This window comes from Strongylocentrotus purpuratus, unplaced genomic scaffold (genome assembly GCF_000002235.5).
Source record: "Strongylocentrotus purpuratus isolate Spur 01 unplaced genomic scaffold, Spur_5.0 spur5_scaffold_6, whole genome shotgun sequence".
NCBI lineage: Eukaryota > Metazoa > Echinodermata > Echinoidea > Camarodonta > Strongylocentrotidae > Strongylocentrotus > Strongylocentrotus purpuratus.
In genome coordinates, this window is record NW_022145612.1 from 1,608,129 (window position 1) to 1,622,711 (window position 14,583).

Sequence of the window (14,583 nt, forward strand, 5' to 3'; positions counted from 1 at the left end):
GATATGTTGACGTTAGGGGTAGCATTCCTTTTTGTTTATTTGTTTTTCTGAATGTTGTGTTTGTTTTAATAAGAATCTGTAAAACTCAATGCCCTACCTCAAAAACTAACGATCTCACTCTGTCTGTTTTGGTTATTATTGGATTTGATTCGTTATTGCAGTAAACATCTCAAAACACGTGAGTTCCAGCCAAGCATTATTTTTTTAATAATTTTATAGTATCATCTTTATCCTATCCTGGGACTGAGGTGAAGGTCTACTTCAAGTTAGGACTTAAATGGAAAAGGTGAAAAGTCAAATGTTTGATTTCTCCCCTATAAATACAAGTAGATACCAGACAAGAGAACATATTTTGAGGAAAGTTTTCATCTTGCAGAGGATGCTGTGGTCAATCTGTCTCTTTTCTAGAGTTTCCATCTCAGCTTTATAAACGTCATCTAGCATCACCGTCTCAGCATCATTGTTTCCATCTCAGCTTTATAAACGTCTTCTAGCATCACCGTCACAGCATCATTTTTTCCATCTCAGCTTTATAAACGTCTTCTAGCATCACCGTCACAGCATCATTGTTTCCATCTCAACTGTATAAACTTCTTCTAGCATCACTGTCAACAGTAAGATTTCTTTTATAATCATATAATCTTGTTTAAGAGTATTTGACACTTTGATATACCATCTTTTGTTTGTTTGGGTTTTTTAATGTTTTGTTTTAACACCGCTTTCTTACACGACTGCAAGAAAGACAACAGACAATTCGAGTTCATGCCTATATTTTCTATTAAATATCATGCAGTGTGTGCTCGATGTGTGCGCGTTTGTGCGCGCGAGTGGGCGTGTGTGCGTGTGGGTGTGTATGTGCGTGTGTGGGCGCGTGTGTGTTGTGGTGTGTGTGTGTGTGTGTGTGTGTGTGTGTGGGAGGGTGGTTATGTGAATGCTTATAACTTTGTTTCCGAGATGATATTATTCGCTTTGTTAGTGTGTTTTCACTTTGCCTGTTTACATAAAGCAAAGCATAAAGCAACAATTAGTTTCTAACAGTATTTAGAGTTTTGATCACATTTCATTGCGGCAGAATCATGAATCCATAGTTAATTTTTTTAAGTCTATTACTTGTTGTGATGGACCATTCTCTGAATTCAAAAAATCCAAAAATGTTGAAGAGAAACACAGAGAAAGTTTGAATAATTTAGAGAAAGAGGGGGAAGGGGGTACACTATCTGGTTAAGTTGGCGATCGATGATATTAACTCACATCGTCCTAACCAACTGCGCGCTTCATCCTTTTAGCGTGTGGAAGATGATTATAATCCGGTTTATGTAACACCTACTCCAGCTTGTCATCGGTACTTCGATCTACCGGGTTACTTCATTTTAAAAAATTGTCTTAACATTGAGTGTACTTGTTCACATATTTTGGCTCGGATTGTTCATTGTAACGCATTTTTCATTTTTTTCAAGTTCGGCATCGAACATGAGTGGGCGTGCAGTAACACATGTATTCTTGATTAGTAATTTGTATGGACAAAGGTTTCTTTTTTCTATAAATTTGTGTGTGGTCTAATTAATCTACTTGAACCATTTATTAAATAATTTTCACTTATTCCTCCCCGGCAATCAGATTATAAAGCGCCTTTCCCTTTACTTTTTATGATCATCCCCATAATTCATGATCCTCTTTCTAATATATACTATTGTCCCGTTTTATCCACCTTATGAGGGCTAAAAACAAGGTAGATATATTTTGAATAGAATACTTGTTTTAATAGCTTACAACCTATAAAATCTACTACCGAGATCATTATCATCATTACCATCATCGTCATCATCATTAATCTTGGTTTCCAATTTTGACTGTTGAAAACAAACCTTTTTTCAATATTACTTCACCGTAAATGCACAGTATTGCTTATCCTAAACACCAACACTGGATACTGAAGACCATTTCATGGATATTGGTTACTTTTTGATAATATATTTCAGGTTAACCACTATGTTTTTAAACACCTAAATTTCGTTGTTACCCTTTTTTTAATGGAATTTCGTATGTAGCTATATGTAAAAGCCTACACACATAATATCTATGTATTTTTGTGGGTTTTTTTCATTAAAAAAAATAAAATAAAAAGCACTTAAATAAATATATGCCGGTGCCTTCCTTCATTGATGAAGTACGTATAAAAGAGAAAAATCATTATGTAGAATGTGGAGTTTCAGCAACCTGGATCACATCCAATAACAAACCACCCTGAATTTCATTTCCGTCATGCTGTCTTTCTTGATCGTTTGATTCTTAGTCATCACTGTTCATCCAATCACTATTCTTCTTTCAGATGAAGATCTCCATCGTTCTAGCTTTACTCGTCCTCTGCGTTGTACATCACGAAGGTAAGAAAAGTCTTGTGAAAGCGGGAATAACGTGAATTTTCTTTGTTTGTACCTTACAACCCAAGTCACACTAAGCGTACGTCCGGTTGCAGACTACTGACAACCAAAAAATAGCTGCGACCATCGACAACCAGTTTGCAGGAATTGATAGTTGGGGATCAGTTGCCGATCGGTTATAAGGCAATGGGCTGTCGGTTGCGGAATTTTGTACAAAAATTGTCGGATCATCAAAGATTTTCGTAAACTAATTTGTGACCGCTAGTGGAAATATTGGTGAATGGTTGGCAGCTGTTCAGCAATAGATAGGCGATAATAAATAAGATTAATGGCCGATGTTCTTACGACAGTCGGCAAGCTTTACATTGGGGGGGGGGGGGAATATCACTGGTGCAAACAAGCATAAGAAAACTATCGCTCATTAATATTAGCACATATTATGTTTAGATGAGAATTGAGTCGCATGACGGTACCGCTTTGTGTCGTAACGGGTATTTATTTCTACCACCACGATGAAAGGCAGATTTCATAAAAACGAACTGTGCCCCTTTTAGAATACAATCATGCTTTTTTTCAACGCTATGAAATGTCCCTTCTCTAAATAAGCTATTTTAACATAAGAATTGTGCAAACATTACAGTGATGTTCGTAATCCGGACGTTCGTAATCGACTGGTTTGATAATCTATGTCATCGATGTTTTTTAACCTGCAGGACAAACTGCACCAGCAGGTCGGAACCTGTTGCAATGGCAATCACAATGGCGTCAAGGTCAATGGTACCCGAACCAGCAATGGCGATCTGCAGCCCAGCGTCAGCAGACCCAATGGAGAATTGATCCTGAGGAACGACTGGAGCAACAGGAAGAAGTGCTTGAGAATCAGCAGGAGCTTCGTGAAAACACCTACGAGAACCAAGGGCCGTTAAGACAGACAGCAAATGGACAATGGGTCTCTAATTCCCAATCCCGTGAGGTTCTTCTCGGATCTGTGAATGCCCCACTTCCCTACGCGGCAGCAGGAGGGTCAACAGGAGGGTCCACCATCTCCTTAGAAATAGATGATTCCTACGTCCCATCTTCAATGACACCCAACGCTTATTACAGGAATGGTTATCAACCGTGGAATCCAAACCTGTGGGATTAAGCATTATAACAAACTCTGATGCGGGATTTAATTCGTCAAAGATAGATAGGCCCAGGGTAATCTACTAACATTTAAGCCGAATGCTGGGTTTAATTAAGCTTCTGGCCGAAACTGAGTTTAACAGGAAGTTAGTCCGTCTAAGTTTTCCCTGTGTTAAACGTTTTAGATCATGGGTCGGGTTTAACTGAATTACTATTTGGGTTAGGGTTTCGGTTGTGATAGGGTTTAGGGTTAGGTTTAGGTTTTAGGGTTATGCTTAGTGTTAGGTTTATGGTTAAAAGATATGAATACGTATATTGCCAGACCCATATATGCAATCGTTGCTTGTCATTATATTTTCAGTTGCTTTTTTTAAAATTCATAATAAATGGCCCAGTTGGTTGAGCATTTTACTCATTTTAGTTCATGAGATTTGATCGAACACATAATTAACCTCGTGGCATATTTGTATGCAATATATTTTAGAGTGAAAGTCTATCACGTGACCAGCCGAGACCTGGGGTCCTGATGCCAGGATTAAGCTGATGTTTTCGAGACAAGATCAAGACATCAAAAGCCTGAAAACATGACAGCTCTAGATATATTCCTTATGATGTATACATTGTATATAATGTTATTTTGAGTGACATAAACTGTAAATGTTAAGACTGAGTTTCAGATATCATACTTTGCCTTTTCCTTCTTACTAGCTTCTTCTAGAAACAAGAGATGAGTTACTCAATTTATTTAGAAGGCCACGACGAGAGTTGAGGGAAGGATAAATGAAATGTGTGCTGAGTGTTAGAGAGGAGTGACATACAGAGAGAGAGAGAGAGAGAGAGAGAGGGGGACATAGGTATGGAGAGGTGGAGAAAGGAAAGTAGGCAGAAATTGGTTGTCGTTCTACGAGTTTGACTGGTCGTAAATAAGAAAATATGAAATATCAGCACAAATACATTTGTAATGATGTTTTTTAAATCCCACTCACGTTCTATCTGTATCAGTGTTAATGCAGAAATATATCGTAGAAAACTACCCTTGTCTCCCCCATGTACTAACAAATCAGAATATTGAATTTTACCAAAAAGAAAATGAGCAACTCATACAGAGACCTCTTACAGTTCTGGATATGAATCATACTATGGTAAATTGAGCGATTAAAGTCAAGGACCCTGTAAAATAAAAGATATTATCAATTGCCAGAAACTAGTTCCAAGTTCATCAGTATTACAATTTAGTTAAAATACTATTGATTGAGTATATACGGTTGACATAATTTACCTCCCATCGATATTAATTGACCTCATACTTCATAAGGTCTTGGATATTAAGGCCATAACTTGACTTGAATAAAATAATAAGTGTTTTGAGCGTATCGAACTCTTTAAGTTGATAATCATCTCTCCGGCAGGAAAAAACTTCAAAAGCGGAAAGTCGCATTCCTGAAGGAAATTGGGAGAGACAGGCACATTATATTTTTTTCCCCAGATGATATGATACAAATCGGTCATCACCTTTCACCCGACTAGATTTCTAGCTATGTGATTGGTGAAGATAAAGGTGACGTCACATGTGACCCATAACGGCAAGAAAGAACTTGATTTGATTTCATGGGTTTATGTGGTTTATTTTGGAGTTTCAAAGAAAGGTCGTATTTTAGCGTGACTGTTTGCAATAAATGTAGAGTTTTCTGGAAAGAGTGCTTATTTTGTACAACTGGTGTAACTGACTTGGTAGCTGGCTCTCCTTCGACTGGTATTCTAGTTTGGTTACTCACAATATCATCAATAAGGTAGGCATATCTCACGAGTATAAAATGGCACGTTTTATTTTGTTTATTCATGTCCTATTTAGACAAATTAGATTACTGTTTAAATTAAAGGAACATTCACATACTTCTCATTCGATCATGACTATTGTGTGATATATTTTTTTTTTTTTTTTGCTTTAATGATATGCTTTTTTTATATGGCGCATAACATCTGGCAACCGTAGCGCTCAGTGCATTCAAGGAATGAATCCTACCAAGTACCAACTTACTACACCTAAGTCGAGTGTAGGTTAATGTCTTGCCAAAGGACATAATTTAGTGCCGAGGCGGGATTCGACCCACATACCTTGTGATTTACAGTCCTAAGACATATTCACTAATATAGTAGACCACACCACCTCTACTTGCTTAAAAGTGTTAAGAGTCACGCGCATGCTAATCTAAAACGTCAAGTAACAAATATAAATGTTGTATAACTAGGGCCCTATCGTATATATGAAGAGTTGCAATTGATCCAAATAAATCGTAAGTCCTCAAATCAATCGCAAGTTTGCAGTGTCCTATCTCTTATGCATATATTTGCGATTAATAAGTTGCGATCAACTCTTTATAAGACGGTGCCCTGGTGTGTTGGTCATCACGGTCATGTTTCTGAGTAGATATCAATGTTTGTTGAGCTATGGAGTGTGTAGACACACTCATGATAACGATTTCAAAGTGAGCGTGTGCTGTAAAATCAACAAGATGTTCAGATGGGTATTTAAGATTATATAAATGAAGTGAGCTCTCTCATATTTACATTATTTCAGGATTCGCATTTGCTATAGGTATAAGTACAATATACTTAAATTATTTTCAGCAAAATCAAGTGAAAACTTGTTATCCTAAATTAGGCTCTTTTAAATGTTAAAAACTTTAATCAACGATATCTACACAAATGAAGTCAATATTTTTACTTAAAGCTTATTTCAAGACACTTTTGCACAATTTTGTTATCGTGGTTGGGGGGGGGGGCGCTTCTGTTCAATTTGATGAGGGTTCACGAGACCGAAAATATCGATCTCGTGAGCTTTCGGACAACTGCGCTGTCACCAAGTTAAGGATCTTTTCTTGGAAATATTCGGAGAGAGCATCGTAAATAAGAGATGTGTCATTTTTAATTAAAGTTGTTAACGTAATATGTTTATCAAAGAGCTTGCAAGATCTTATATTTTCAAAATAAAACAACTGAAGAACTATTCCTTTTCGAACTCGGTAAGTGGCAGTTGAATAAACAAAATCAATTATGTATAAAATGACGCACCATATAACATTAATAATTGCTGATAACGATCACAGATACTTTTTTTTACAGAACGTAATACCGATTTTCCTATAAAAACTGTTTAGGAATGTAAACTTTCACTGACTAACCAATAACATGATACAAATCTGTCATTAGCAGAGTAAAGGGACTCTTGTCTTTAAATCATGCTAATTAACATGAAGCAGTCAGGTTCGTAAGACATCTTTATCTAGGGAGCAGCAACGCCTCAAGCCGCCCCCCCCCCCTCTACAAAAAATAAATAATGATGAATCAATATTGATAAATCGATCATGTAGAGAATGAATGCAAGAACCCACAAGGCTTCAAATTCCCCTAAAAGACCCCACCCCACCCCCCCCCCCCCCCCCACCCCAAAAAAAAAAAAAATTAAAAAAAAATCTATATGCATATAATTATTCTAGAAACGCACCTGCTATGAGCTCTAAAATAAAGTAAATCTTATACTGAGTAATCCGACTTCTTCGGCGATAACCCTCGCACCCATCCCCCTCCTTCTCTTCGGCATAATCACCCGAATCTTGGCACGGTTTCAAATAATCGAGAGCAATGAGCAGCTCCTTGTGTATTCTTCCCTAGTGATTCGGGATACCCCTGTCTGGCGAGGCTTCCTGTCAACCTTTCCTGCAGAGTTGAGAGATCTCTTTGACCTTACACTTGGTTCATGATATGTAGAGGATGCAACTCACGCGAGGACAACCTTGTCCCACTTCTGTCCCCTTTGCTAAAAGGTCCTTGTAAGGTCTGACCATGGACCTACTTCGTAGTAGGTCTATGGCCTGACCCATTCAGTATTTCGAGTAAGACTAGAAATTTAAAAGAAAATCATGATTTGTACTGTAGCATCGAATTCATTGAAAAACAATGTCTAGTGCTGCCTTATATGAATCATCAATAATCATCTCTTTTTTCACAACTATGAATTGCATATCCCCCCCCCCCCCCCCTCTCCAAAAAAAGAAGAAAAAGGAAATAAACTCTCTTTGTTAACCCCGCCACAATCTGTTTTGTATTTCTCCTCAAAAACTGACTAAAAAGAGAGGCTCATGATCGAAATAATTGTTTTGTTTTGGTGAACTTATCTTAGCCCTTTTAAGGGTGAGTCATCTAAAAAGGAAGTGTGGAAATCTGAAGGAATCGAATCTAACTATCTTTCGGCAAGACAACAATGGGTTCGAATTTCCATTACGATGAATAATTTCAGAACAAAACTTTGAACCCCTTTTTGAACCTCAATACTATACATAATTTTGTTTTAAACCTCAGCGTGATGAAAGGTATTATCTTGATTAGATGTTCGTGAGATACCATGGGGGTCATTGCCATCCCTTGATAGAAAATGAGGTAATGTTTAGGCTAATCGGTGATGAAGCCTAGCTGTAAGTGTTCCTCAAGTGCGGTCGATTGATGATAAATCACTGAAAACATCTGAAACATTTTCCAACTTACCTCTTTTTTGGAAATGATAATCAAAAATCAAGGGCTAATTATTATGACCATTCAAAGTAGATATGTGCGGAATTAGAGCATTTTGCCTAATCTTTGTGGAATGGGTTTTGACTGGCATATGTTGGATGTCTTGCCAAATGCAATTGGTGCCGGGCGGGGATTCGAACCCTTAACCATTGGACTCAGAGTCAAGTGAATATACCACTACATTATGAAATTATTCTGAGAAAGAAATACAATAATTAAATGATCATAACGATGAATATAATCTTACCATGGCATGTAGCTATACAAACAAAAAAATTATTTTACATTTTCTGTGAATCATTTTACCTTATCATGTAGCTTCAACTTTAATGCTTTATTTCCTTTTTTTCTAATTTTTAAAGCAAAATATCCCATCGGTATTGAGACAAGGGAGGGAGAATTTGGTTTGATCTTGAATTATTCATGTGTTGTTTCTCTTTAACAATGTGAAGCAAAAGGAGTGAAACAAATATCTGACAGTCTGTAATACTTTGGTGAACGTGAGTAAAGGTTTCTCCCCTCTACCAATAAGATGATAAACTTGAAGATTCCCATCATTAGTCTGGTGCTTTGTTTCTATTAAAATTACCTTGATATTAGTACTGTTACATTGAATGGTTAGTTTTGAAATATAATAATTATAAATGGCCTTGCATATGTAGCCCTACAAAATTAAGCATACACCTTTTTCCTAAATAACATTCTTTTCCCTTCTTTGAACGTCTATTGCTTATCTTTCCTTTAAGTGCATTTTCCTTTTTCCATTCTTCTGTAACCCTTTTCTAACAATTTCATTCCTTCTCTCGTTTGATCATAGTAACTATTTACCAAGTTGCCATGAAAACAGACGTCACAACGAAACTAATGATATTGTAAATTTGATCTGGTGAATCACCGCGTGCAGATGGTCGAAATTAAGTTATTGTAATCTTCTTTCCTCACTTTCTCCGCACAGATGAAGGCGTTTATTGCGATGTGTGTGGCGGTTGCTCTAGTGGCATGCATAGAAGGTAATATATTTCTTTATATTAAACTTCGCATAAATCTAGATATGTCATCGTTCCGAACTTAATACGATCGAATCGATAAATAGATTATTAATGTCAAACTGGTAAAAGCAACATGCAGTACATGACTGTCCGTTATTATACCAATTGATGCTCACATCAAAACGTATTCTAATCATTGGAGTTGAATCCTAAATTCTAATTGATGATAACAAAACTGGGATCTACATGTCAGATATTCAAAAGGCATTTAAATTTTCGAATCTTTGTAGTAGAATGTTTTCGTCATCGTACACATCTTTAGATGTATGTTGAAGAATTGTGAACATCGTGATTTTGACAATGATAAGTATAATTCTCAAATCACCAGCAATAATCTTATCCTTTATTCCTCCTCTCCCAAACAGCTCGGCCTCTAGGTAAGTATATCCCTGTTAACATATACATGTATTTCTCTCCGTAACTCTCTCTCTCTCTCTCTCTCTCTCTTTCTCTCTCTCTCTCTCTTCATATGTATATATATATATATATATATATATATATATATATATATATATATATATCTAACATACACACACACTCTGGTACCATACACCATTTTACATCCACCTCTTCTAGTTAATTTATTTCTATATAATTTGGGCATAAGTATAGGAAGTGTGTTTTATTAAAATTAACTTGCTTATACAACACTACGATTAAACCCAAAATGATCGTGTAGCTTTTTACTAACCATTCTCATGACTAGCATACTTTTTATACTTTTTTTTCAGGCTAGATAAATACATAAAAGGGTTATATAAGTACAAAAAAGGGTTTGATGTTTCTAAAATTTTTCGAATAAATTATACAAATCTGATAATGACTCGTTCAAGGAGGCACGTACATGCAATAAATCTAGAAGAGAAAGAATAAGTGACTTTTAAAGAGGGATTGTTCTATGCTATGCTCTATTCTTGGAATGCACTTCAGGTAACCAGCAGCGGCAACGGCAGCAATGGAATCCTCAACAGGAGGAAGGTGAACAACAATTGGAGGAGCAGGGAGACGCACTAGAGCGACAACAAGAAATGCAAGAGCAGGAGCAGGAGCAATATGAGCAACAGGACCAACCGGAGCAACAAGAACAACAAGAGCAAGGAGAACAACCCGAGCAACAAGAACAGCCGGAGCAAGGAGAACAACCCGAGCAAGCTGAGGCCAGTGATGGACAGTGGTTTAGCAATTGGTACAACCAGCAGTGGTACAACCAGCAGTGGTACCAGAGCCAACAGCAACAGTGGCCAAACTACAACCAGCAGAGACCCAACATGCAGCGTCAGAGACCTGACTCCAACCAGGAAGCAATGGAACTGCAGGAAGAGATGGATCAACAAGAAGCAATGGACCTCCAGGAACCACAGGCTCAGACTGCTGCAGGAGGTAACACCTCTGAAGAGTCGAACGAGGATGGTGATGGCTCCTTACCAAGTACCTCTCAACTCAGTGCTGGACCTTTTAGCTCTATCTAGACTGAACCTATCACGGTTCGAGATAAATGAAATGTTTAGGACCTCAGAGTAACCGATATCTTTGGTAAAGAATATCAAGGAAAATAAAATCACAATGAGGTTTCTTTTAGTTGTGTGACAAAAAAAACATATTCCCTCCTTAAATTTACAATTTGCCAAATGAATGAGCCAGAATCTGGCATTAAAAAACACCTTTGTTCAATAGTCTCAGTCACAATCAAGAACCAAATGAGCAAATTTGGGAGTGACAAATGTTGCCATCTCTTAGCAATAAAAAGTGACCGATGTATCTATAAAAATGTGAAGTTCGATAGAAGATTGTATGAAATATTATGCAAAAATAATGAACCGCTGTTAGAAAATATGTAATAAATTTTTTCCTTCAAATCCTATCTCTTCGTTTCTTGCCGCTGCATTCTTCAAATATAGCTTCGTAGGTGTTTGTCTATTTGGAGTGCAATTCACATTTTTGCTATGTTTCTCGCGAGAGATGTACATGTAAGTGACTTTCACATTACGGTAAAAGTATTATACCGTTTATGGCACGAGGCAAGCCCTTTACCTTGGGACCTGTTTTGCATATCAAATACGATGTTATATCAATAGGCGATTAAGGTTAACATTTTGGTTTTCAAAATTATTTACTTATTAACAGCATCGCTAAACCATTGGTGATTTCAGTTTGTGGCAAAGGAATATTAAAAATGGTAGTACTTTCGCTCTGGGTCGGGGGGGGGGCTCAGTCAATCGGCATTGCGATACTGACGTAAAATCTTAAAGAATTGACACCCCAAAGCAAAGGGCAGTGAGACGTCTGCGCATGTCCTCTCAAACGTTTTTTAAAGTGAGCAATATTGATGTCGGAAACTAGTATGAGTGCCAACTGACCTGGGATTAGGCAATACTTTCTCGTTTGTATGACGTCATCATCTCGATCTGGTTAATTATGCATCTATTCAATAACTTTATCAAGAAAATACGGCATCAGTGGAACCAATCTCTTGGGTTTTTTCAATAAACTGTAAACTTGTCTTATATAGCTACATATAATCTATCTGGAATGATTTCAAAACGAAGAAGTTTATCCAAATTCTATCCAGGTTGTAGCAAACCTCCTTATATTCTGATGATGATGATGATGATGATGATGATGATGATGATGATGATGATGATGATGACATCACAAACTGAAATCGGGTGATAATGATGATAATGACGATGGTTATGATAATGGTGATGATGATGATGATGATGATGATGATGCAGATGATGATGATGATGATGGTAATAATGATGATAAACACGAGAAGGCGGAGGAGAAGAAAGGGAGAAGGAGGAGAATGTTGATGCAGATGATGTTAACGATGGTGATGATGATGATGATGATGATAGTGATGAGGATGGTGATGATGATGATAAAGTTGATAACGAAGGTGATAATGACGATGATAGTGATGATGAAGTTAAAGAGGAGGATAATGATGATAATGATGATGATGAATAATGAAATAAACAAAGAAATTTAATCGATGAACTCGTGGAATGTTTATTTTCTGAATGTCAATAAGGCATAATGATAAATACACAGGTATATACTCGTGTAGCCAGTAGCGTACGCAGGAATTTTTTCAAGGGGGGGGGGTTAAAATGTGAAAATCGCGCCAAAAATTTCGCAACGACTCAGCCAGCCGCTGAATAAGGGGGGGGGGGGAGCATAATTTGTTTTTGTCCCGGAAATTGGAGAATTGTGACGACCGATATTTCGTTCAGTATGGGGGGGGGGGGGGTATGGTCAGTTTTTTGTCACCCTTTAGCACACAATTTTTTTTTTGTTCTTCTTTTTTTAATAAAAAAACAAATTGAGGGGGGGGGTCCTTCAAAACACACACACACACACACACACACACACAAATGAGGGGGAGTTAAACCCAACCCCCCCCCCCTGCGTACGCGCCTGTGTGTAGCATATCTATTTACATAACATTAACTGATAATTCAAAATACCTACAATAAGCTTCCGCAACTCTCGTGGAAATAAATACAATGCGAAATGAAATGAGAGAATAATGGTTGCGCAGCTTAAATCAAAGTTTCCATTGCTGTCCTTCCTTTATGAAATATGCAAAGGTTGAAGAAATGTCTATAAGCCGGGAATGGAGCCCGGATCACTGGCTTAAATCGCCAAAGCCTTAACCACTAGACCACGGAGACGGGTCAATGGCTTCGGTGACGCCAGATTCAACTGACCAAAAATATTGAAAAGTCTTCAACCTTCATTAATTAATGCCTTTGCTGGGGGCATGTAACTTTTGAACAATGACAAGCACCAAGCACCAAGTCCCATCACCTTCATCCCTCAAAAACTGTGTGACTATTTGACTAAAAAATGAACAAAAATCATAAACAAATCAATTTTGTAGTATGACTGGATTCATTCCTCTTATTCATCTGATAACAGGATTGCATAATAGTTCAGAATGAAGAGAAAAATCAGTGAAGCTAAATTAAATTTAACTTAGTCACTTTCATGAATTCGAGCCATAAACATCAAACCAAGAAAGACGTATGGAATGGTCAGTAATTATTTTGTTATTATTCTGTTACCATGGTCCGTTTTATTGCAATACATCTTGAATTTTGATACATAGGATAACATCAGCTTCATTGATTTATTTCACCCTTGCCAAATATCCCATAGCTACATCCTGTGCATTGGCCAAACACCAAGCGTTTTTAAGGAGTTACGAGTTACATGAATATTGATGACATGTTAGTTTGTGCGCACGCGCAGTAAATTTATCTTTTTGTGTGAGTGTGTGTGTGTTTAAATAAAGGAGGTAAAATATAATGCACCGTTTATGGTAACGTTCTTTTACTTTTCGGTTTTTTCACACTTAGTGTTGTTGTTGTTGTGTTTTTTTAGTTAAAGGGGTATATGAAATAATATGTAGAACCCAAATGTCCATAATACAGTTTATAATACACAAAATCATATTGAAATACTGAGCTAGACTTAGACTTAACCAAGGGCTTCATCATAATCTAACATCGTGCAGGTATTTCTAGAAAAGGGGATCTTTGAAATAATCACTTAATAACTAGCTTTCTTCTTCACTTCCAACAACCAAACGAAACAATTCCTTTGGACAAATCATAATTCTGAGAATTCATCTTCTTTGTCTCTAAAAAAATTATCATGAAAATTTTCCCTTTTTTTGTCTTGAATCCATCTGTGTAATGGAATTCGCTAGCAATAGACACATCAAGACATAATTCCCTATCCACTGAGTGACTCGTTATCCCATTTGGAAATTTCGGCCATTGAACCGATTTTCAATTTTTCATACTTAAGTTTACTGGTTCATTGGATTACTACCTAACCCATTTTGGTGAATTCCTTTAGTAGTCCCTTTATTAAGTTAAGTCTCAGTCGATTTCGATTATTCCATTTCAAGCAAAGAAAAGGAGATGTACGGACCTTTACACAAGACTCCATATTAACTCTCTCTCTCTCTCTCTCTCTCTCTCTTTTAATCTCTCTCTCTCTTTTAATCTCTCTCTCTCTCTCTCTCTCTCTCTCTCTCTCTCTCTCTCTCTCTCTCTTTCATTCTTTCCCTCTCCCTCTCCCTCTCTATGTTTCTGTTTCTGTTAAGCTTCACTTTGCTGAAATTAATTTACCATATTAGATCTAAGTGTGATCATCTCTCTTAGCAATTGAATAGATTAAAACAGGCCTGCTTAAATTTAACTTTGATACTTTTCTCTTTCTGACTATTACCATTACAATGTTTTCAATTATCTTTTTGTTTTGTAATAAAATTGCGTTAAGAATTCTTTTTATTTGTAAGCGTGATTTCCCCCCTTTTTTTTTTTTGTTTACCATGATAAGCAAACAAGCAAACATAGACTTTAGTTTAGTTAAGTATGCGCTCTATATATTAATCATTGTTATTCTATTTTAATTTCTTCGAATATCCGTTAAGTAACAAA

General features: G+C 36.8%; 2 protein-coding genes across 2 annotated transcripts; both read left to right on the forward strand.

Annotated features, from left to right (window-relative positions):
• The first annotated feature begins 255 nt into the window (after positions 1–255).
• Positions 256–4,170, forward strand: LOC105447434 (putative mediator of RNA polymerase II transcription subunit 26). The gene is made up of 3 exons (XM_011685463.2): positions 256–614; positions 2,330–2,384; positions 3,095–4,170. Exons 2-3 carry the CDS (start codon positions 2,330–2,332, stop codon positions 3,523–3,525), a joined length of 486 nt encoding a protein of 161 aa, XP_011683765.1. The 5' UTR covers positions 256–614; the 3' UTR covers positions 3,526–4,170.
• Positions 4,171–5,176: 1,006 nt separating this feature from the next.
• On the forward strand, positions 5,177–10,982 carry LOC100888700 (UPF0746 protein DDB_G0281095). The gene is made up of 4 exons (XM_003724035.3): positions 5,177–5,296; positions 9,031–9,085; positions 9,490–9,501; positions 10,055–10,982. Exons 2-4 carry the CDS (start codon positions 9,031–9,033, stop codon positions 10,591–10,593), a joined length of 606 nt encoding a protein of 201 aa, XP_003724083.1. The 5' UTR covers positions 5,177–5,296; the 3' UTR covers positions 10,594–10,982.
• The last annotated feature ends 3,601 nt before the right edge of the window (positions 10,983–14,583 follow it).

Coding starts and splice junctions, on each gene's coding strand:
- LOC105447434 (XM_011685463.2), top strand. CDS start 2,330: ATGAAGATCTCCATCGTTCTAGCTTTACTCGTCCTCTGCGTTGTACAT. Junction 2,385..3,094: donor CTGCGTTGTACATCACGAAG/GTAAGAAAAGTC, acceptor TTTAACCTGCAG/GACAAACTGCACCAGCAGGT.
- LOC100888700 (XM_003724035.3), top strand. CDS start 9,031: ATGAAGGCGTTTATTGCGATGTGTGTGGCGGTTGCTCTAGTGGCATGC.